The sequence below is a fragment of the Sapajus apella genome, unplaced genomic scaffold, assembly GCF_009761245.1.
Source record: "Sapajus apella isolate SASKATOON/1434 unplaced genomic scaffold, GSC_monkey_1.0 scaffold44, whole genome shotgun sequence".
NCBI lineage: Eukaryota > Metazoa > Chordata > Mammalia > Primates > Cebidae > Sapajus > Sapajus apella.
Genome location: NW_022436984.1, coordinates 10,536,933 through 10,561,851, shown reverse-complemented (window position 1 = coordinate 10,561,851; position 24,919 = coordinate 10,536,933). Strand labels below are relative to the sequence as shown.

The 24,919-nt window shown below is 39.2% G+C and overlaps 2 protein-coding genes across 8 annotated transcripts in view; one reads left to right on the top strand and one right to left on the bottom strand.

Annotated features, from left to right (window-relative positions):
- Nucleotides 1-5,530: 5,530 nt before the first annotated feature.
- GPATCH11 (G-patch domain containing 11) lies at nt 5,531-17,206 on the bottom strand. The gene is made up of 9 exons (XM_032239318.1): nt 17,058-17,206; nt 13,827-13,898; nt 12,398-12,624; nt 11,551-11,592; nt 10,522-10,642; nt 10,302-10,392; nt 8,537-8,650; nt 7,244-7,325; nt 5,531-5,911 (listed from the first exon to the last, which is right to left on the bottom strand). Exons 2-9 carry the CDS (start codon nt 13,883-13,885, stop codon nt 5,856-5,858), a joined length of 792 nt encoding a protein of 263 aa, XP_032095209.1. The 5' UTR covers nt 13,886-13,898; nt 17,058-17,206; the 3' UTR covers nt 5,531-5,855.
- A 7-nt stretch (nt 17,207-17,213) lies between these two features.
- The window catches only part of HEATR5B (HEAT repeat containing 5B), a 100,698-nt gene continuing 92,992 nt past the window's right edge, over nt 17,214-24,919 (top strand). For 4 of the 7 annotated variants that reach the window (XR_004257206.1, XM_032239314.1, XM_032239313.1 and 1 more), the window contains exons 1-4: nt 17,214-17,360; nt 18,158-18,305; nt 21,592-21,803; nt 24,512-24,620. Coding sequence is in view for 6 of the 7 variants with exons in the window: in XM_032239314.1 (XP_032095205.1) it covers nt 18,180-18,305; nt 21,592-21,803; nt 24,512-24,620 (447 nt within the window). In the remaining variant the exon portion in view is untranslated. The other 3 variants (XM_032239312.1, XM_032239311.1, XM_032239310.1) reach the window with 3 other exon arrangements.

Genomic DNA, 24,919 nt, shown 5'->3' with positions numbered 1-24,919 from the left:
GTAGCTGGGACTACACACATATACCAACACAACCAACTAATTTTTAAATTTTTTGTAGAGATAGGGTCTTGCTATGTTTCCCAGGCTGGTCTCAAACTCCTGGCCAAGGTGATTCTCCCACCTTGGTCTTCCAAAGTGCTGGGATTACAGTGTGTGCTATACTGGAATATTTTAAAGTAAATCTCAGGTGTTACATGATTGTACTTATAAGTACTTTAAAATGTATCACTAGCAGACAAAGTCTTTAAATTTAACAAAACTACAGCATCATTGTCATGCTCAAAAATTCAGGATTTCCTTAATTATCATATAATAGTCTGTATTGTTTCTATCTCAAAAATACCTTTTTTTTGGTTGTTAAAATTAAGATCCAGCATTGCATTTGGCTGATGTGTCTCCTTTACTCTGTAACATTTACAGCTGTGTTTTAGTTCTTGGCTTTTATTTGTCCTGTGGCATTTCCTACATTCAGGATTTGACTGATGGTATCCCCATAGTGTCCAGTTAGACCTAGAAGCGGATTTGATCCTGGTTCGTTTATTTTCCCCCAAGAATACTCCATAGGTGATGCTATATACTTTTTCTTGCATCATTTCAGGAGGAACATGAAGTCTGATTGTCCTTTCAGTGATTTTAATACTGATCAGTGGGTTCTGGTGGTACCACCCACTACAAAGCTTTTCATCAATCTTTCACCTGATGTTTTAGCAGCTATTGATGATTGTTGTCTGGATCCATTATTTCATTTTAGGGGTTGTAAAATAATGATTTTTCTGGTTCTATCAAACCTCTTGCATTTATCATCTATGATTCTTCTATAAGGAACTTTCTCTAAACCTGAATGGGAAAGATGGGATAAATATTTATTGATTTTTAAAGTGGGGTAGTGCCCTAGCAACCTCCAAAGTTGACAAATGAGTATTTCTTTAAAGCAAGGTATGGCCCAACCAGTACTTTGAAACAGCATGTTTAGAATGGAGCAGGAAGAAACTGTATTTGAAAGCTCAAAAGCTGAAAGACTAAGAGGGCTTGAACAATAAGAGGACAGAACCAAGAGAAGTTGGCAACTAATTGGTTGTGGAGATTAAGGAAAGGTAAACATCAAAGATTGCCTCCAAGTTTGTTAGAAGGTGAGCAGCAGGATTCTGATGCCATTAAAGTAAATGCAGGTCTCAGTCAGATGAACCCCAAGAGCCACATGTATTTGAGGGGTACTTTGTCTCACACTTTTACCTGTTACATGGTTTTTAGCCATTTAGAATTTAAGCCAGTAGTGGGGACATCTATCAACATGGTGAGGTACAGCACGTTTGGGAGGGAAAACATTGAATCCCATTTGGTGATTGTGAGCTTGAGGTGCTGCCAGAACATTCCACTCAAGATAGGAGACTATAGGAAATGCAAGATAGGAGAGTTTTCCTCTTACATGTTAACTCTGTATCTCGAAATGGCCATCCAGGCCTCAATGATCTGCGGTCAGATCATCTATGACCATCTTCAAAATGGTCATAGATGAGGGGATCACAGTTGATAGATGTATGGTGACATTATTGGCTTAATTTCTAAATAACTAGAAACTGTGTAGTAGGCAAAACTGTGAGGCAAATAAAATGCTTCTCAAATATGTGTGGCTCTGATGGGGTTTAATTTCTTATGGCTGCTCTAACTAACAAATCACCACAAACTTAGTGGCCTAAAACAACACACATTTATTCTCTTACTGTTCTGGAGTCCAAAAGTCTAAAATGAGATTCACTGGGCTGCAGTTCACTGGGCAGGGCCGTGCTTCTCTGGAGGTGTCCGTGATGCATCCCATATTTAGTGTTTCCTGAGTAAGCCCCACCCATGCAGGTCTGCAGTGTTACCTGAAGAGACTTTTACACTCACTGGCTGTCTCCTGTGGTTTCTACCTAAAATTCTCTTCAATTTTTTTTAATAACAGTTTTATTGAGATACAATTCACATACCATACAATTCACCTATACGGTATACAATTCAGTAGTGTTTAGCATATTCAGAGTTGTGCAACCATCGTTTTTCTCACTCCCAAAAGAAACCCTAAACCCATTCGTATTTACTCCATTTTCCCTCAACTCTAGGTAACCACTAATCTACTCTCTATCTCTATAGATTTGCCCATGCTAGACATTTCACATAAATAGAATCATACATGTGGTCTTTTTCACTGAGTATAATGTTTTCAAGGTGCATCCCAGCTGTGGCATGAATTAGTATATCATTCCTTCTTATTGCCAAATAATATTCTATCATGTGGATATGTCACATTTTATGTATTCATTCACCAGCTGATGGACATTTGGGTTGTTTCTACTTTTTGGCTATTATGAATAATGCTGCCATGAATTTTGTGTACAAATCTTATGTGGACATGTTTCATTTCTCTAGGAGAATTGCTGGATCGTATGGTAACTCTTTCCTCATAACTTTGAATATCAAAATTATATCCATCTTTCAGAACCCAAATTGTATTATTTCCAAAGTGTTCAAACATCTCCCACTCAAAATGAATCTTCTTCCTAGTACTCCCATTGTTTACTACCTAATTGTTCTTACCAGTTTGTCTTAGAGCTCAGTCATTCCTACATAGCAGTTTTCTTCATTATGCTGCTAATTTCATTGTACTCTGAGAGCGGGGACAAGCTCTCTTACTCTTGTATACCACCACAAAGCAGTGAGTGCACTGTTGTGATGTGAAGAAAGCAGGAACTCTGTATGTACTTTTGAATTGGCGGGGAATGAAAAGTTAATTTTGTATGCTGGATCCTATAAAATGTGTCTAATAAATAATAATGTTCATTTTCAAATTTCAACAATTAAATGTTTAGCAAATAACACCTGAATTAAATGTTTGTTAGACAAATGAATTTGGTATGTTTTTGTATTTATTTTGAATTTCAGAAACTACAGTATTTTGGATTATTAATTAATAAGACATTTTAGAATTTCTAGATAGGGCTTTGAAAATAAACATAGCACAATATACACAAAAGTAAATGACAACATGATACTAAATTTTACATTGTTTTACAGTTTCGAATTTCATATGAATGTTCTAAAACAAATTTTAAAATTCTTTTTAATGTTTTGGTTCCCTCAGTGTTCATTATTGCCTATTTATAAAGTCATTAAAGGCCTAAAAATAAGTTTTTATTCAAATTGAAAGCCTGATTTTTTTTCCTTAAGATGAGGGTCTCTCACTATGTTGCCCAGGCTGGTCTCAAACTCCTGGGTTCAAGGGATTCCCAACCTCACCCTGAGTAGCTGGGACCATAGGCATGCACCACCGCACCTGGCTGAAAGCCTGTATTTTTATACTTCGATAGTCAAGAACAGAGGGATATCTCCCACACTCTAAGCTGGTCTAGTTCTAGTCCTAGGCCTGTAAATGTAGACCACAATCCTGGTGAAGTCATGGGTTCCATCAGTGTTATTCTGGCATTGTCACCATAATTGTCATCAACATGTTTAAAATATTTTAGGCCATGGAGCAGGTGTGGGATGTCCCCATAGTAAGAGGAGAAAGGGAAGCCAGTTCCTATCTAACTCCATTCCATCTGAAATTATCCATTTGGCTTTGGGATTTGGCTGAATGTTGGTATGTTGGCTGAAATGACACCAAAGTATTGCAAGGGCAAAATGTGCTCCTCTATTAGTAGCTATGAATATAATTATATATATACATATATATGTATTTTGTGTATATATATATTTGTTTGTTGGATTGTTTGAGACAGGGTCTTGCTCTGTCACCCGGGCTGGGAGTGCAGCAGCACAATCTCAGCTCACTGCAACCTCTGCCTCCCAGGTTCAAATAAATCTCATGTCTCAGCCTTCTGAGTAGCTGGGATTACAGACATGTGCCACCATACCCAGCTAGTTTTTGTACTTTTAGTAGTGATGGGGTTTCACCACGTTGGCCAGGCTCGAACTCCTGGCTTCAAGTGATCTGCCTGCCTTGGCCTCCTAAAGTGCTGGAATTACAGGAGTGAGCCACTGCACTTGGCCAATTTTATAATTTATTTTTTTAAACAAAAAAGTAAACATTAACCAACAGCATCCAACCATATAAACTATTATATGTATATGTGTGTGTGTGTGTGTGTGTGTGTGTGTGTATATTTATATATACACATTCATAAAAATAATGGTTAGTTTTCTGGATGAAGAACTGAGGCTCAGAAGTTAACTGGATTGGTGGTTCAAGCTAGGCTGCATTTTAGAATCAAGGGCAGTGATGCCCAAGTCACGGTGACCAATGGCATCAGAATCTCTTGGGGTGGGATCCTTTTATTATTATTTTGTAAAGTTCCCCAAGTTAAACTTGAAAAGTGAATTGGATCATATTAGGTCAGAGATTCATGCAAGTTGTACTACTGATTATCTTACCCTAGCAAGTGTAGGTTAGTCTTTGTGATATTCTTATGTATGCTGTTTCTAATAAAAGAGGAGGTTGATCTCTTGCTCAATGCAACTAAAAGGTGAGCTATAAAATCACACAGGTGATCACAACTCTATCCAAAAAATAGTGGTGCTCCATACTTAACCTCAGCACTAGTTCTTATCCATAGGTGCTTATCACTCATTCCTGGGACTTCAAAATAAATAATAGATATAGATATCCAGGAAACTACCTTAGACTAGATAAATCAAAATCAATCACTAGGAAAGACACCTGAGCATATGAACTTTCAAAAAGGTTCATCATTTTGATGCCTCACCCTTGATGGAGCTCTCTCATAGTATGCCACATGGTAGGTCCTTAGCTGTATTCAGTGAAATTACAGGGAAGCAGATTCCAGTTTAACAGAAAACCATGAAAATAATTTAGAGCTACCCAGTAATGGAATAGTTTTAAAGCAGTGAGCTCTGTGGCTGGAAGAATAAAAGCAAAGGTTGAATTATCACCTGCTGGGAATGGTATCAAGGGGTTTCTAAATTCAGTAAGTACTTGGATCACATGATATTTGAGTTTCCTCACAATTCTTAAGTTTCTATAGCCAAAACTTCAACAGATCACATATAATGGATATAGATGTTGTCATGAAAGCTCATGATTTTACCAGAAATTATCACAGTTATTTTGTCTGTAAAATGGATTAGGATTTAGTAGTTCTGATGGAACATTGCCTCTGACATCAGTCTTATTCAGGGGAATACTTTCCCCCTCCTCTTCATGCTTGGATGGAGGCAAGGGAACTTCTCTTTCCTCCTTCAAAGTGAAAAGTGTAGGAAAAAGCTCTGAACTCTCATTCATTGCTTCCCAACAGAGAACTGTCTTATCCTATGGGAGATACTAGAAAGAACTGAGCATGTGTGGTCCAGCCCCTGATGGTTTCCCTGACCTTGAAAGCTAACTGGACTCAGAATGCAAAGATGGGCTCTGCCCCAACAAGGCAGAGGCCCACCATTCTCTCCAATCACGGAGAAATATGAGTGTCTGACTGGAGAAAAAGTCAATCTTCTTCTCTATTTCAGCTTATTCACTGATAAAGTAGATATTTTTCTTTTCCTGACTCCCATTTCTTATTTCTCAATTTGTTCCAAAGTGAAAGGGGAATAAGAGAGTTACCTGTTGGTCCTTCAACCGCTCAGGTATCAAAATACAGCAATAAATTGTAACTGTCCATCTCTATGATACTTGTGTTCTGAAATGGCATTGCATTATTTTTTTCAAGTCAGTGAACACTCATATTCTAAAGTACAAAAAGAACAAAACATTATATAAAGTCCCTCTTTCTTTACTGGCATAAAAAATGCGGGATTTCTAACTGCTGAACTGTCTATCCCTAGGAAATAACAACATTTTTCAAGTTTCCACTTTATTGGGAATGAGCTTAGTCATGATCTGCAGAAGTTGGTCCTGGACAATTTGAAGATAGGTCTTCTTTATCTGTAAGTTATGTTAGGGAAATGAAAGATTAATGCAACTTCTATAGTAAACTATTCTAGAACACTATTTTACTATAACATGCATGTTTTGATCTGCTGTGTTTGCTACTTATTCTGCTAAACAAACCAGAAAAGATAAAAACAACAATAACCAAAAATTATTCACTCTCAATTACAAAGTTCTTAAATACAAGTTAGCAAAGGTAGTTGGGCAAATGTGTTTGAAGGAGAAACATTTGGCTCTCCTTCAAACTTACCTGGTAAGTGTAAACCATTTCTATTCTTACAATGAAAAAAAAAAAAGGGATGGCTTTCAACATATCTGATTTTTATGGTTTAGGGGTAATATTCTATCCAACTATATAAAAATTAGCTCTAAAAATTTAATATATTTCAAATATCTGTAGCCAAAGAAACTTTAAAAATAAAGCACAAAAAAATTCATTATCCTCAGGTTATTCTAAAATTGTTTCTTTTGAAACAAAACACTGAAAAATTCCCTTTCGCACATTCAGTTTCTGACAAGTTAAATGCAATTTTAATAAAGCCTCAATTATTTCTATAGCCACTATTTAAGACATTGGTCCCACATTGCCATTTGAATAGAGTAAGAAATTTCTGGCTGGCTGGCTGTGGTGGCTCACACCTGTAATCCCAGCACTCTGGGGGGCCGAGATGGATGGATCACCTGAGGTCAGGAGTTCAAGACCAGCCTGACCAACACGGTAAAACCCCATCTCTACTAAAAATGCATAGCCGAGCATGGTGGCACATGCCTATAATCCCAGCTACTTGGGAGGCTGAGGCAGGAGACTCACTTGAACCCGGGAGGCTGAGTTTGCAATGAGCCAAGATTGCACCATTGCACTCCAGCCTGGGCAACAAGAGTGAAATTCCATCTCAAAAAAAAAAAAAAAAAAGAAATTTCCAGCCAGGTGTGGTGGCTCATGCCTGTAATCCCAGCACTTTGGGAGGCCAAGGCAGGCAGATCACCTGAGGTTGTGAGTTCAAGACCAGCTGACCAACATGGAGAAACCCCGTCTCTACTAAAAATACAAAATTAGCCAGGCGTGGTGGTGCATGCCTGTAAACCCATTACTTGGGAGGCTGAGGCAGGAGAATTGCTTGAACCTGAGAGGCAGTGGTTGCAGTGAGCCAAGATTGCACCATTGCACTCCAGCCTGGGCAACAAGAGCGAAACTCTGTCTCAAAAAAAAAAAAAAAAAGAAAAGAAAAGAAAAGAAATTTCCATTGTTGCTGGGAAATTACTTTAACTACAAATCGGAGAGCATTCATATTCAGTATTTTTTAAAAGTATAAAGCATTTACTTACCTTCATAGGCTGTTCCACACCAAATACAATACAGATGTTCTTCTCTTAAATAACTAGTCAATATTTGTAATTTTTCCAGTACCTACATATAGGATACAAGCACATTAATACTTTACATTGAACAGAACCTTGGTTTTCTGGCTCTTAGATCATGCTGAATTAGCCCAAGCCTGCTATACTCTGGAATAGTTATTAGAAATGCCAAGGGCAGAAGTGATATATTCAAATGTGTTCCAGTTCACTAGCCACCCTAAGATTCTCACGATTCTGCCAGACACAATAAAGACTACTTGTTAACATTGAGAAAATAGTTTTTGGGTGGCCTAATTATAATCAGCATCCTTTAAAGGCCTTTTCTACTTTCAAGGCATCTAATTCTCCCAGAGAAGGTGAAGGTGAATATTGCCTCCTTTTGCCATAAAAGTTCTCATCAATGGTCTCCCAATTAAGTGGAATATAGGTTTTTCAAATTGTAAATGTTTTCTACAAAATTATTATACTCAAGTAACCACAGATGTGTATCTTCTCTTCTTAAATAATCTCAATTTCCTTTTTTTTTTTTTGAGACAGGGTCTCACTCTATCACGTAGTCTGGAGGGCAGTGGCATGATCTCAGCTTGCAACCTCTGCCTCCCAGGCTCAAGTGATCCTCCTGCCTCAGCCTCCCAAGTAGCTGGGATTACTGGATGCCCACCATGATGCATGGCTAATTTTGGTATTTTGAGTAGAGACTAAAATACACCACCATGTTGGCCAGGCTGGTCTTGAACTCCTGACCTCAAGTGATCCACAGGCCTTTATTGGGATTATAAGTGTGAGCCACTGTGCCTGGCCTCCAGTTCCTTTTGATTGTGTTTTTTTTTTTTGTTTATGAGCAAGAAAGAAAAGTACCTATTAGAATCACTTCTAGAAGTTTCGCAGGAAATAAAGTATAAATTAAAATAATTTACATTTGTTGCTAATTCATCAACCAAACTGAAGCTGAAATGAGAGGACAAATGGAAGCTAAAGGGAAAATTTATATATAAGTTTTAATTTGTGGTTAATAAAATAATCCTGCAATGCAGTACTCTCAACCAGGGGTTATTTTTCCGCTCAGGGGACATTTAGTAATGTCTAGAGAGAGTTTTGGTTGCCATAAGCAAAAGTGAAACAGGTATCTGGTGGGCAGAGGCCAGAGATGCTGCTAAACATCTTACAATGCACAGGAGAGCTCCCCACAACAACAGATTACCACAGATTAATGGTGCCAAGGCTGAGACATCCTATGAAGGAAATGGTGCAAAAGCTTACACTTAAATCTTCACTCTTATATTCATCTTCATCCTCTTCTTTTTCTTCTTCATCTTCTTCAGTCTCCTCTTCAAGCCGCAACCAGTACCATGCTTCCCTGGGAACCTGAATATTCTAAAAATACAGTTATTGTCAATTAAACATACTAAACATAAGAGCATGACAAATATGTTCCTGTCAACATGAATTCATTCTTTCCATACGAATTCACTGAGTGTGGCTTTAAGAGTAAGAACATTGGCCGGGCATGGTGGCTTATCCCTATAATCCCAGCACTTTTGGAGGCCTAGGCAGGCAGATCATGAGGTCAAGAGATCAAGACCATCCTGGCCAACATGGTGAAACCCACACTGTCTCTACTAAAAACACAACAATTAGCTCGGCATGGTGGTGCGTGCCTGTAGTCCCAGCTACTCAGGAGGCTGAGGCGAGAGAATTGCTTGAACCCAGGAGGTGGTGGTTTGCAGTGAGCCGAGATCACGGCACTGCACACCAGCCTGGTGACAGAGCAAGACTCCGTCTCATAAAATGAAAGTAAAAACATTGTACCGTGAACTATAGGGATGCAAAGTCTAATTAGAATTGTTCAATTATCTCTAAGTTCCTCCTGACAGTCTAGCAGGAAAGATAGGCTATGGGTACAAAATAATACATACATGCTACAAAATCATAAGTGCCATGAAATAGATTCAAAGTAAAGTAATACGTAAGAACAGGAAAGTAAGAGATTGCTTCCAGTAATCTATACATGAGGGAAATTTTACAAACTTTTTTGAGACTTCAAATGAAGTCATTTTATTTTTATAGTATTTGAACCCCTAAGACAAAAGCAAAGATAGAATTTATTTACTTATTTAATTTATTATTTTTTTTTTGGTAGAGATGGGGACTTGCTATGTTATCCAGGCTGGTCACAAACTCCTGGACTCAAGCAATCCTACCGCCTTGTCCTTGCAAAGTGCTGAGATTACAGACATGAGCCACCATGCCCAGCCAGAAATAGAATTTTTTAAAAACCATTCAAATTTGAACTAGATAGCTTTCCACCTTGATTTTATTTTTGAGACAGGGTCTCACTCTGTTGCCTAGGCTGCAGTGCAGTGGCACGAACATGGTGCAATGCAGCCCTCAACCTTCTGGGCTCAAGTGATTCTCCCACTTCAGCCTCCTGGGTAGCTGGGACTACAGGTATGTGCCACTACACCCAGCTAATTTTAAAATTTTTTGTAGAGATGGAGTCTTGCCATGTTATCTAGGCTGGTTTCGAACTCCTAGGCTGAAACAATCATCCTGATTTTGCTTCCCAAAGTGCTTGGATTACGGGCTTGAGCCGTCATGCCAGGCCCACCTGATTTTAATAGTTAAGACACGTATTAGATACTGAACAGGAACTGAAAATAGGCTATTCTTGTTAATCAAATATTATAAAGAATAGAATTTCTGCACATACTAGTTGTAGTTGATATTCAAATAAGCAGAGAACAATTAAATGTAAAATTTTATTTAAACCATTTTGTTTTAAATGGTTTAAATAAAACCATTTAAAACCAGAGTTTCATAGACAACTCAGGTTACTGTAGTAAATAAGCCATTTTTATATCAGTTATCCCAGTTCAGAAGTGCACATTACATGAAAGCTTTAATGAGTAAATAAACCAGGCTTGGTGTTCTTAGTTTTTTGTTTTTTTTTAAATATAAAAATATATGGGAACTCACAGTGGGTGCTAAAACACCTTACTAAACAGAAAGCTGGTAAAAGGCTTACTTTCTGGGCATCCAATTGTTGACAGGCTCGCTGGCTTCTTCTGAGATCTCCTTCTAGCTTCATTTCATCTTGCTTATTTTTAAGTCGCAGTCTAATTGAAAGAAAAAATTATACACTAAAGGTCTAGATTCTCTTTAACCATTTTATATGCCCAAGTACCAGAGAATGTACCACAACAAAGGAAACAAAACCAACATCAGTTAAAAAAATACAGCTTTACCGAAACTGTTCTGCAGCTTTTTCTTCAGCTTGGTTTTTCATGTGAATCTTTTTTCTGTAGCTTTCTAATTTTTCCTCTGCTTTCCGTTTTAATGATGCCTCGTGACCAATGCCACTTTTCCCTATTCAAACAGAAAATTCTGATGAGAAACATACTGACTTTTGCTTCCAAACATGACAATTTAACTATTTACAAATTAAATGCAATTCTCATTTGAGTACTATCACTCACAAATCATTTGAATACACTAATAGGAGAAAACATTAGTTTTTTTAAGCCCAAACACATAATCTGATTTTTACAAAGATTATTAATCTCATCTTATAAGACAGTAATACTATACACAACTTTTCAAATCAGAAAAATGGTATTAGCTGTTACACTTTTATTTAAATATGATTAATAAAATGCATCTTTTTCTCTTAAAATCATCCAATGTATTAAGCAAAACATTTGGTGCGTAAATCTGTCTCAGAAAACTTTTCTTTTCTTTCTTTCTTTTTTTTTTAACATAGGCTGGTATGCAGTGGCAAAACTACGGTTCACTGTAACCCTGAACTCATGGGCTCCAGGAACCATCCTGCCTGAGCCTCCTAAGAAGATAGGACTACAGATGCGTGCCACTACACCTGTCTAATTTTAAAAATTTTGTGTAGAAACGAGGTCTTGCTATGTTGCCCAGGCTGGTCTCAAACTCCTGGCTTTAAGCAATCCTTCTGCATCAGCCTCCCAAAACAAAACACTTTTAAGACATTTCAATGGAGAAAAGCAGTATTGCACGTTCAATGGTTATAATGATTTGTCCTTCCCACATTTGTGTGGTTTACATTTTATTTTATACTCATTAAAACTTATTTTTTTTCTGGTTGAGGAAGCTTAGAAGTTTAATAAAATTTTACTAAGGGCTTCCTATGATAAGAACTGTAACAGTACCATCATTAAAAAAAAGTATTTATTGAGTAAATATATGTGGTAGATCTAAGCATACATTATTATTACTGGCAAATATGCTCCAAAATAGTGACATACCTGTTTTGATATTGAGAGGAATTGGTTCAACAATACCACCCCCTAAAAGAGAATGAAATACAAACTACTTTAGAAAATTTTCCTCAAACTACAGGACACTGTAAGCATGCAACTTTACAATGCTCATACATATCCCTCCTTTTTCAATAATATTCAAAACTGAAATCTGAACACCAGTATTCTACATATAATCAATTACCTCCCTTGTCTTCAAATACCTAGTCTTCAAAAAGGCTGAATCACAGCCTCCTATGCCACCTGAAGGTGGAGTTTTAAGAAGGAACAACACTGATGTTATTGGTGTAAGAGGTTGACTGCCTTAAGTGAAAGCAAAGAAATTACAATAAAGGAAAGAAAAACTGTTGACAGAAGTTACTATAAATATACAGCCTCTCTATCTTAATAAGCAGTTTCACTTCCTAAAAAGAGAGGTGAGAATTGAGCCTCTCCAACTGGATGGTCACTCAGGTGGCTGCCACAGGTATAGAGCAAGCAGGGAAAGTCTTGCCATCATCCTCAGTGTTGTTTCAATGTCTTTAGCCATTGCACTTCTCAACCTATCACTTATCACTATTCTTTGCTGCTTCTGTTATAAGCCACATCCATCCAGGTTGTTAGTGCCTTCAAGGCTAAGCTGGGTTGATAAGTAGCTCATGATGGCACATGTGGTATCTAAAATGGATATGGGAATACGGAAGTTCTCCACAAGGCTTGCTAATATGTAAGAGAGTAAAAAGCCTAAGTTGTTTTAATTTCTGTGTAGATAAAGATTAAAGCATTAGCTTTGGTCCTCATCCGTAAGTCACAATCGGGTGGTAAGAAACACCTATTTCCACATGTGACTTACCACTCTTGCCAAGTGCCTGTCCACTTTTGTAGCCCATCTTTTGGAGCAAGGCAAACCCTTTGTTTTCACAGCCTAGTGCATTCTTCAACCCAATGTCACGTCTTTCTTGTTCTTCTTCTTTTAAACTCTTCTGCCTGTTTTTCAAATTAGCTTCCTGTTGCTTTTCTTCTTTTCGACGGGCTTCTCGGATTTGCCTTAGCATTGGCAATCCTGGTCTGATATCTTCTCTGCATAAGGGAAAAGGTCATTTTAGATGAACCCATAAAGTTTTGTCTCTCTCTCTCTCTCTCTCTTTTTTTTTTTTTTCTGAGATAGAGTTTTGCTCTTGTTGCCTAGGCTGGAGTGCAATAGCATGATCTCAGCTCACTGCAACTTCCGCCTCCTGGGTTCAACTGATTCTCCTGCCTCAGCCTCCTGAATAACTGGGATTACAGGTGCTCGCCACTGCGTTCTGGCTATTTTTTGTATTTTTAGTAGAGACGGGGTTTTGCCATGTCAGCCAGGCTGGTCTTGAACTCCTGAGTCCAGATGATCCACCTGCCTTGGCCCCCCAAAGTGCTGGGATTACAGGCATGAGCCACCATACCTAGCCAAGTTTTTTCATAACTCTGTCCTTAACTCACCTGACAACAGTTAATATTTCGGCACTACCTTTATGATCATCTTTGTGACTATGATATTAGAGCATAATCAGTGACCTCCAAGAATGGCTGTTTTAGTAGAAATGATGAAGACTTGTGCCAGATTATAGGAAAATAAAGCACAAAGTTGAAGAAATCAGATATAGTAGGTTTAGACTTACTATTTTTCTAGGATGTTGGCAATAATAAAGAACAAAGTTGAATAGTAGCTAGAAGAGACAATAAGATGAAATAAAGGAAAAGGAGTAAATTTCCTTGGAAGAAGGCAATAAAAAGGATCAAGGGCAAAAATAAAATGGTTGGCATTAAAAGGAGGAAGTGGCTCCTAGTATCTTTGCATGGAGACATAGGAGGTATTTCTATAAAGCAAGAAGGCTGACTTTCCAACTTCACATTTAAAATCATCGTCAGGCTTGGCACAATGGCTCATACCTGTAATCCTAGCACTTTGGGAGGCCAAAGCCGGAGGATCACTTGAGCCCAGGAGCTGGAAACCAGCCTTGGCAACATAGTGAGACCTTGTCTCTACAAATAATAAAAAAGTAGAATTAGCCAAGCATGATGGTGCAGGCCTGCAGTCCCAACTATTTAGGAGGCCAAGATGGGAGAATCTCCTGAGCCTGGAGAGTTTGAGGCTGCAGTGAGCTGTGATTGTGCCACTGCATCCAGCCTGGCTGACAGAGTGAGACCCTGCCTCAAAAAAAATAAAATAAAATAGAATAAATGTCACTGCTTAATATCTACATATCTTATACATATCATTACATTGGGTGTGCACATTTACTTACTGGACATTAATGAAGGAATCAGACATATAGTCCTCTTCTTCTGCCATGTTCAACTTCATATGGCTATAGTATCTACAAATAAAGTAATAATTACTTTTTTTTTTTAAGTTTACCAATATGGACATAAACCTTCCTGCAGCCATGAGCTGTCTCTAGAGCTCTACTACATATTCAAGTGCCCTCTGGACATCTTTATCTGTGGACACTTCAAACTCAACAATCTAAACAACTCATTTCCTCCCCCCTTCCCCAGCCTTCTACATCCCCTGTATTTCCATAATTATGTCATCATTATCTCCTTCTTCCTGACCTCTTATGAACCTCTGTCAAGTCTTCCTCCATAAAACTCCTCACAGACATTTTTTCTTCAGTTTTGACCACTGTTTTAGCTGAGGCATTTTTTTTTTTTTCTCACCTGAACTATTACAACAGGTTCTTCTTTTTTTTTCTTAAGATGGGGTTTCACCATGTTGGCCAGGCTGGTCTCGAACTCCTGACCTCAAGAGATCCACCCACCTCAGCCTCCCAAAGTGCTGGGATTACAGGTGTGAGCCACCACACCTGGCGTATAACAGCTTCTTAACCAGCTTCTAAGTTGGTCTCCTTGCCTTTGGCTTCTCCTCTTGCAATCTGTACTCTGGACCCCATCCAGAGATATTTTTGTTTTATTTGCTCATTTGTTTTTAAATACAAGTCAGGTCAGGTTACTAGCCTGTTTCAAATCCGTCAGTAAACCTGACCCTGTAGGCAATGGGGGACCAGTCACTTTTGCAAAGCATGAGCTACTATCCTTCATAATCTAACACAACTGTCCCTAAGGATTCATTACTGAAGCCACATTACTTCTCACTGCCCTCTGAACTCAGCACAGACATTTCTTCCCTGTAGGCCCAGGCCACCCTCCTTTCAGAAATCTGTCCTGACCACTCCAGGCCTTTCTCTACAGTACTTTATGTTCAAGCTGCTCACTTGGAACTTGATATAGTTAACACCTCGCTTACATGGAAATATTTTGAGGGACAGTTTCTATCCAAAATAGTTAAAACCATGTAATTATCGGCCCTTAAAGGTTAAAGTAATTATCTATAAAAATACTTCTCAAACTTTATTGTGTATACAAATTGCACCAAGATCTTCTTAAAATGCAGACTCTGATTCTGGGGCTGGAACCTGAGGTTTTGCATTTCTAACAAGTTCCCAGACAATGTCAATGTTGCTAGTTCAGTTACTGAAGACAAAAGTATAGTCACTTGTGGTGCACATATACTGTTTTTTTCTGCCTACCATCTTTTCCTTTGGGAACCCAACCCTCTGCCCTTCATGTGGTTCTAGTGGAGGATGGCAATGTCAGTATCCCAGATTCCCTTGGGCACAGAGATTGTCAATTATAGTACCCAATGTCCAGGAAGAGGGGAGGGGATGACCCAACGAGGCAAATAACCAACTCTTTCCTTACATTATATGAATATATGAGTTGTGTGGGAAAGAAATCCTTCATGGGTGTTTCTGAACTGGGAGTATGTAAAGCTGGGCTGTGGATGGCCATCTTCTTGACCATATGAAGGGAACTTGTCTGAGGAATGAACCTAGATAGAGAAAATGAGCCTAGTTTCCAAGGCTGTGGATTCTTTGATGCTGCAAGTAAGCATTCTACCCCATTGCACGGATTAATACATTTCTGCATTACTTAAGCTTGCTTAAGTAGGGGTTCTGCGAACTGCAACCAAGAGTCTAGACAATTACACTGGATGAAAAAAGGACAAAAAAAGAATTATTGTACTAATTTTTAATTTGGGGTGGGAAGAGAGTCTCACTCTGTTGCCCAGACTGGAGTGCAGTGGCGTGATCTTGGCTCACTGCAACCTCTGCCTGCTGGGTTCAAGCAATTCTTGTGCCTCAGCCTCCGAGTAGCTGGGATTACAGACATGCACCACCACACCCAGCTAATTTTTGTGTTTTTAGTAGAGACAGGGTTTTGCCATGTTGGCTAGGCTGGTCTCAAACTCTTGGCCTCAAGTGATCCACCTGTCTCGCTCGATCTCCCAAAGTGCTGGGATTACAGGCTTGAGCCACCAAACGTGGCCTGATTTTTAATATTTTTAATGTTTATCGTCTCAACTAGATAGTGTATATCTTGTGTTAAACACAAAGACAAGTCCCCTATACCCTCCCTCCCTACCACTGCATCTCAAATATAAATTCTTAGTAACCGTCCAGCTACATTGAAGACAAGAAGGGTCTTTAACATTTGTGATTTTGTAGTAACTTTCTCCTGTCAACATGTCATTTTTAAACACTTTTTAAATAAGTCTAAGTACAGAAAACACATAAGACAAATGTATAGCTTAATAAATTATTGTGAGTCAAACATAATGGTTTAACATTTACCCAGTATATCACACATTTTTATTACATTTAACCACCACTAACAACTCTACAAGGTAGGAATAGTTTTTCCTGTTGGACAAATGAAGTCTCAGTATGGCTAAATGACCATTTCAAAACCACAAAGGATCCAAGTCATAGTGTCTTGCTACTGCAAATAGGATTACATTGTTTTTAAGAGACCTATTTAACTTTAAAGTGCCAGGCACATCTGAATGTGGTTACAGGTTGCTTTTAAAGCTCTCTTTCTATTGGTAAAATGTACTTTAGCATTATCCATGTCCATCAAACATGAAGCATAAATTTCACAGGCGGTATCCCGGCAGAGATGACAGAGGCTTGGAACAGAGTGATAGCAATGGAAGTGGTCGCATTTGGGGTATACTTGAAGGTAGAGCTTACAGGACTTGCTGATGTTGTAGGTAGTATGTAAAGAACGATGTCAAGATAATGCTAAATTTTTGCCCTGAATACATGGAAGAATGGAGTTAACATTTTTGGGGAAGTGGGAAGACTGTAGGAGTAGGTTTGTTTTTGTATTTTTTAGCGGGGGTAGCCGGGAAACATGAGTGCTGTTTCAGACATATTGAGAGTCCCATTACATATATATAAGTGGAGAGGTGGACTAAGTATTTAGGTCTACAGTAGAAATGTGACAAGAAACATCTCGCTCTCAACACTCCGCTCAGGAACCGCTGATTCCTTCCCTCACGCGTTCCTCCTGGCTGCAAACGTCCCACAAACGCAATCACCCACGGATGGAAAAGTGGCTGATGGTATCGCAGGGTAGTCACAGCCAGCGCACGCTGTGTTTTATCTTTCTACCGGTTGTCCCCAGACCCTTACCTGACAGCTCTGTGCTCGCCCTGGTTCAGCTCCCGGGAGCGCGCGCTGCGCAGGCGCCCACGGACCAGCGTCGGACTTCCGGGCCTCGGCTCCCACCAGTTTCCGAGCGCAGACTGAATTGGAAACTTGGCGGTAGACGGGGCTAGGAGGACGTGGTGACTGCGCTTGCGCAAGACCAGCTTTCTGCGCACGCGCTTTTTCCTTGTTTCCTGCCGGCCGGAGTGCGGGAGGCGGGGTATCCGGGTCTCCTGGTGGCTGCCCTTGCTCTGCGGGCTCTACTGATCGGCTCTTTTAGACTAGGAGGTGAGGCCGAAGCATGCACGGTGACACGCACGCATTCCTGTCCCACCTACATTTTCAGAGGGGTGGGGAGGAAATTTGAGCTTGTAAGGAACGTTTTCGCTTTTCTGGCTCCGTGCTCGGTTCCGAGTCGCCGCCTCTTGCGATTGACAGCCTGCGGAACCCCACGGAGGCTTGCGGCGGCCTCTTGCGTTTTCCACGGTCCGGTGCTGCGGTTCTTGGAGTAGCCGGGTGAAGCCAGATCCTGAGCGCGCGATCCCGGACCGCCAGGGATTGTCACTGACGCTTCGGCCGCCGGGACTTGGCTGCCCCACCCATCCCAGTAGAAAAAGTCTTGGAGACCTGCGGTTCGGGATGTCTGTGCTGGGTGTTTTGACCTCGGTCCCCCGGTCAGGTGCCGCGCGGGTGGGTAAAGGTGCGATATACCGAGCAGTGGACGAGAAAAAGAAGAGGATGGTTGTCAGGCCCGACCGGGGTGTTTAATCTTAGTGCCTCAGTTTTCTCCTTTATAGAACGGGTAAATGACATATGTGTTGCTGGGCATATTTCTTCTAGAGTAATGCCTTTTTATTGCAATATTTAATTTTCCTTTCACCTCATGATTCATTCTTCCTTATCAAGCAGTTTTCTTTTGTTTTTGTTAGCATTTTTGTCCTTTAAAAGTATGTTCTCCGGTTTTGCCTCAAAGAAGTTGTGTTTTCCCCAAGTGAAATGAGAGTAATACTTTTCTTAGTGGATATATTCATTAAGCTTGACTTTTGACATTAAAAAATATTTATTTTTTACTCTGTTAATTTAAGGTGTGAATTTAAAACTTCAGTAATGGAGTTGGCCCACAGTTTATTGCTAAATGAAGAAGCTTTGGCTCAAATCACCGAAGCAAAAAGGCCAGTTTTTATCTTTGAATGGTTGCGATTTCTTGACAAAGTCTTGGTTGCCGCCAACAAGGTATGGTATTGCTTTTCTTTTTTTCCCAGTTGCATTAACGTAAAGAGATTATGTGTTCATGATTCGTAAGAAAACACACGTTATGTTTTGGAAGGTTTGTGGGTAACTTATGGAACTTGAGAATATTACGCTAATGGGAATTGCTGGTCTATTCCGTTTCCGTTTAGTGGCAATGCTTCGTTTAAATGCAGCTCATTGCCTATCTACTTTATGTCTCTACCTGGGTAGCTCATTGTAACTGAGAAAAACATGACTATGTGATGTGTCACTTTAAATTTATCATCACCAATTGCAAGTGGTCTCTCTGTGCTGCCTAACAATCCCAGTATCTTCACTTATCTCTCTGAGGAGTTAATAGCAGACTTTTTTCTTTGTTTTCTTCCTGTGTAACCTTGATTCAACTTGCTTTTTATTGTCTGTGTCTTTTATATTTATGTCTTTAAATGTAGATGCAGCCGGGCCTAGTAGTAGTTCATGCCTGTAATGCTGGCTCTTTGGGAAGCTGAGGCGGGCGGATCACCTTAGGTCAGGAGTTCGAGACCGGCCTGGTCAACATAGTGAAACCTCGTCTCTACTAAAAATACAAAAATTAGCCAGGTGTGGTGGGGGGCGCCTGTGATACCGGCAACTTGGAGGGCTGTGGCAGGAGAATCGCTTGAACCCAGGAGATGGAAGTTGCAGGAAGCCTAGATAGCGCTGTTGCACTCCAGCCTGGGCAACAGGAGTGAAACTCCCTCTCCAAAAAAAAGAAAAGGCAGGCATGGTGGGTCACACCTGTAATCCCAGCGCTTTGGGAGGCTAAGGTGGGCAAATCACAAGGTCAAGAGATCTAGACTGTCCTGGCCAACATGATGAAACCACTTCTCTACTGAAAATGCAAATACTAGCTGAGCGTAGTTGCGAAGGCCTGTAGTCCCAGCTACTCAGAAGGCTAAGGTGAGAGAATTGCTTGAACCCAGGAGGTGGAGGTTGCAGTGAGCCGAAATTGTGCCACTGCACTCCAGCCTGGCGACAGAGCAAGATCCATCTCAAAAAAGTTAAAAAAAAATGTAGATGCTTTCCTCAAATGTCTGATGATCTTTGGCTGCCCGCTCAAGTTTAAAAATGAGTAGTAAAAACTTGTCTTGGCAGGACCAGTCTCTTAAACTGGACATCACTGTAGGCGGGGCTGATTCGTGACCTTAGTATTTTAGCTTTCTGCAGGCTAGTCATTCCCCAAAAGATACTTTTCTGCTTTTGTGTCTGAAGAGTATATGGCTAGCTGCCCACATTCTTGGAATTGTGGGAGAAGACTGGGTACATTAACATTGAGATGTGAACTTTCACTGCATCTCCCCATTTTCAGTGCTGTTTTCCCAGACCGCAACCGTGCCTGGGCTCTCCTAGTCCAGACATACAATATTTCACTCTTCCCAGAGAATATGCTTTCAGTCTTCTTCCAGAATGGAGTAGAGGAATCTTACTACTTCTTAGACTGTCAACCATTCCCTCTATCTCAAGGTCCAACTTCACTCCCACCTCCAAAGCACCTAGGGCGTAAAAAAAAACCCATAATTTCTTAGGGGGTCCTGTGTTGTAAGGTAGGTCATTTCTCAGCTTTCTCCGTTGGAAATACTTGTTTTCCAAATATTGTGTTGATTCTTTTTCCTGTTTTCTTTACCCTTTGGATTTGTGCTTTGTTGTTGTTGTTGTTACCCTTTAGTATGGTTTTAACGGAGTTTCTATAGAAACAGTTAATGCATGGATTCACTTGTAATCTTTAACTAAAAGTTTCTGTTTTCTCTTAAATCCCCTACAACTGGGCTTTTGTTACTTCCGCTCCACTGAAACAGCTCTTGTCCAACCATCACTGATTACAGATTGCCCAAAACAGTGGTCAGTATTCTGTCTTATTTGATCCATCTCCATCTTTCACCTTGAAACACTTTAAACATTTTTAATTTTGTTGCAAAATTGATAAATACAAGAGTATATAAAACATTTCTAAGTTATGAAGCATAATAATATAAATATCTGTACACCTCCACCCAAATTAAAAAATAAGATTGTTATTGCTTTGCACAGTTTGTGTGAAGTTTCTTCCTGTTTGTGGCTTCCCAAGACACTGTTAGGTTTTAGTTCCTCTCCCATTTCACTAACTGCTATTTTTTTTTAACTCTTCCTCAGTTCAGGGCATTTAAAAAAAATTTTTATACATATTCCTTTAGTGATATCATCTAATTGTATGATTTTTACTATCATCTATATAATAATTATTCCCAGGATAATGTATACTCCACCTCTTTCTTATCTAAGTGGCATCCCAGATTTAACATACCCAAACCAAATTCTTGATTTCTCCTCCCAAACCTCTCTTTCTCCTGTGTTCTCTATCTCAGGAAATGACCATTGCATCCGTCTAGCTGCTCAGGGTGAAAACCATAGAGTCATTTTTGAATTCCCTCTTTTTCTCAAACTTCTCATTGTATTCACCAGCAAATCCTCTGGTTTCATCCACAAATGTATCCAGAGTTTATTTACTTATCATCTCCACGGTTACCACAATCATCTCTCATCTGGATTATTGCATGTGCTTCCTATTTGCTGACCTATAACTTTATGAACTACTGACTTTGCTTTTACATGGGAAACCTGAGTTCTACAACATCAGTTATCCATACATCCAATATATCTAGTAGTTTGCATCCTTCGATTGTTGGTTTATTTCTTAGTAAGTTAATCTTGTAACTTTTTGAATCAGAGTTTTCACTTTTATTGGAGCTAACCTTTTAGCTTTGGAGGAGAATGAAGGAGAATATTTAATATAGGAAAAAAATGGCTCTTTTTTTTTTGAGATGGAGTTTTGCTCTGTCACCAGGCTAGAGTGCAGTGGTGTGATCCTGGCTCATTGCAACCTTCATCTCCTGGGTTCAAGTGATTCTCCTGCCTCAGCCTCCCAAGTAGCTGGAACTACAGGCGTGTGCCACCACACCCAACTAATTTTTGTATTTTTAATAGAGACGGAGTTTCACCATGTTGTCCAGGATGGTCTTGACCTCCCAACCTTGTGATCCGCCCGCCTCAGCCTCACAAAGTGCTGGGATTACAGGCATGAGCCACTGCGCCCGGCTAAGAATCGCTCATTTCTTACTGAACTTTTCCTTATCTTTAAAATTCTCATGGTTTATGTTTAATGTAATATAGATTTTTAATTATCAGAGTGCCTTAAGTGTTAAGTACTTTTATTCTGATTAAAAGGCAACAAAATTTTTTTAATAATGTTCTTTAAAAAATTTTTTTGTAACAGACCGATGTAAAGGAAAAACAGAAAAAACTTGTCGAACAATTAACTGGATTAATAAGTAGCTCACCTGGACCACCTACACGAAAATTGTTAGCTAAAAATCTTGCAGCCCTTTATAGCATTGGGGATACTTTTACGGTCTTTCAGACACTCGATAAATGCAATGACATTATCAGAAATAAAGATGATACTGCGGCCTACTTACCAACAAAATTGTAAGTACTTACTTTAACAGGGGCACTTGAAATTTTCTTTTTTCTTTCAAGGAAACTTAATCGGAGACTGTGGACCATAAAATCCCCCAGGTAGGTGGAACCTGAGACATGTTACTAACAATGAAAGCTCTAAGTGGGTCAAGTTGTGATGGGAAGATAATGAGTTCAATTTTAGGCATGCTGATTCTGGAATACAAATGGCAATATCCAAATGATAGTGTATAATAGGTAGTTGGAAATTCTAGTTGGGATTTTAGAGATTTGTTTGGAATGTAGTTCTGGTGAGCAGGCTGAATCCTTTGATATGAGTAAAGTTACTGAGGAGGAGGAGTATATTTGAGAAGAGAAGATAGCTAGGGATACAACTCTAGAACGTCAGCATTCAAGGGTCCATGGTCAGTGTGATAGCTTAAAGAGAAAATGGAAGAATTATTCAGAACCTGGATGCTAATTTTTAGGTCTGCTTTTAGATAGTTACCTGGTATCACTAGGTAACTACCTGGATACATTGTAATTAGGTTTTGTGTTTTGTTTAGGTTAGATGTAGACTTCAAAAGTTATAGAGGAAATTAGACACTACTAGTACTTTCTAGTTTATTTTGAAGTTTGAAGCTATGTTAATACTTTGATGATTCAGTTCACTGCCGCTTAGCAAATACACACATAATTTTATAGTTCTGGTTAAGTAGAATTGATTATACATTCATGTGTATTTCCAGGGAATTCATGGGTCCTATTTAGGAAATCACCAATGTATTCTGGCATGTGATGTCAGTCATTTTTAACTTATCAGCCTACAGGGTATCAAAAAGCATGAGATATGGAGTTGAAGCAGTGAAAGTTGATTCCCTGCTTCTGCTGTTTATTATGTGTATGATTGTGAGCTAAATTTAGTTAACCTCTCTTACCTGAAAATTGCTCAGATCACATAGCTTTCATTTATTTTTATTTTTTGGAACGAGAGTGACTCGCCTCATGGTAGACCACCTGCCTGCTCCCAAGATCCAACTACACATAACTGTTAGATGGTTGTTTCCAGGATTTAGGCACAGATCTGCCAGACCCCAAAGCATCTGCTCTTAATTACCGTGTCCTGCTTTTGCCTTTAAGCTACACCTGCAGCTATTCACTTACTACTGACATGAGTGACAATGGGATCATTTCTTGCTCCGAAGAAATGTGCTGCTATGGATCTAGAAATAGAAATACCATTTGACCCAGCAATCCCATCACTGGGCATATATCCAAAGGATTATAAATCATTCAATTATAAAGACACAAAGACACATATGTTTATTGCAGCACTGTTCACAACAGCAAAGACTTGGAACCAACCCAAATGCCCATCAAAGATAGGCTGGATAAAGATGTGGCACGTAAACACCATGGAATACTATGCAGCCATAAAAAAGGATGAGTTCATGTTCTTTGCAGAGGCATGGATGAAACTGGAAACCATCATTCTCAGCACACTGACACAAGAACAGAAAACCAAACACCACATGTTCTCATTCATAAGTGGGTGTTGAACAATGAGAACACACGGAGTCAGGAAGGGGAATATCACACACCAGGGCCTGGAGGGTAGGGGCTAGGGGAGGAATAGCAGGGAATGGGGAGATTGGGGAGGGACAGCATTAGGAGAAATACCTAGTGTAGATGATGGGCTAATAGATGCAGCAAACCACAACGATGGCATGTGTATACCTATGTAACAAACCTGCACGATCTGCACGTGTACCCCAGAACTTAAAGTATAATAAATAAATTTTAAAAAAAGGAAATATGCTACTATTTATTCTTCCAAGTGTTCTGTTAATGTAATTTAGATTAAATTTTACAGGTTTACAAATAATAGCATAGTATTATTTGTAAATTAAGAGGCAGACAGTGTGAGCAATACAAATGTATGAGATATACTTCTGCATTGCTCACAGTTTCTGAAGTTTACATTTCCACTGTTTTTGGAGTTTACATTTCCACTGGCAGGACAAGATAGAGACATATAAAATGGTCAGATCACAACACAGTAAATGATATAATTTTGTCAAAACGAGTGATTGACATTGTTATATATAATGAAAGAAAAAAGGAATTGTTGAGGATTGACATAATTTGGAAAGTCTTCATAAAAGAAAACCTTGGGGGCCAGGTGCAGTGGCTCATGCCTGTAATCCCAGCACTTTGAGAGGCCAAGGCAGGCAGATCACCTTAGGTTGGGAGTTCGAGATCAGCCTGGCTAACATGGTGAAACCCTGTCTCTACTAAATATACAAAATTAGCGGGGCGTGATGGTGCATGCCTATAATCCCAGTTATTCAGGAGGCTGAGGCAGGAGAATGGCTTGAACCCAGGAGGTGGAGATTGCAGTGAGCCAGGAACATTCTACTGCACTCCAGCCTAGGCGACAGAATGAGACTTTGTCTCCAAAAAAAAAGTTTGGATTTCTTCCCAAAGAATGGATATGATTTATTAGGTACATAAATAGATTCTTTTGTATTCTTAACAAGAATATAACTATAGTATTTACTAGGAATACGGTGTAAATATAGTATTTGTTGCAGTTATGAAGGATAAATTGTTTTTGAAAGTTGAAATTAAGGATTAAAAAGTGTCCTAGACAAATGCAAATTAATTTCTGAAAATGAGAAAAGTATAATTTTATCATTAACCTGAACAATGGCCAGTGAAACTATCACTTCTTACAGGGCTGCAGTGGCTTGTGTCGGAGCATTTTATGAAAAAATGGGGAGAATGTTGGGCAGTGCATTTCCAGAAACAGTAAATAATCTATTGAAATCTCTGAAAAGTGCAGAGGTAAGTTTTACAGCAAATATTATTTCAATGTTTGCTTGTGGCAAGAGTTAGATGTCGGCTAAAAATATGTTTGTTTCTTTTTCTGTCAATGTGGTACTCGTATTGCTTTGCAAGGAGGTAATTTCAAATTATTACTTGTCCCTTCTTTTACATATATTATCTTATATTTCAAGGGGAAGGGAAAAAATCCTTTTCTTTGACAAATGAGTAGGTTTACCTGTTATTTTTTATTTAGTTCTATGGTGTTTTTGGATTGGCTTTCCTTTTTTTTTTTTTTTTTTTTTTTTTTTTTTTTTTTT

Excerpts from the sequence above, each read along its gene's own strand:
- GPATCH11 (XM_032239318.1), bottom strand. The coding sequence starts at position 13,885 with ATGAAGTTGAACATGGCAGAAGAAGAGGACTATATGTCTGATTCCTTC. Across the intron at positions 10,393-10,521 it reads AAAGCTGCAGAACAGTTTCG|ACTGCGACTTAAAAATAAGC; the intron begins GTAAAGCTGTAT and ends TCTTTCAATTAG. Across the intron at positions 8,651-10,301 it reads AACAATTGGATGCCCAGAAA|AATATTCAGGTTCCCAGGGA; the intron begins GTAAGCCTTTTA and ends CTGTATTTTTAG.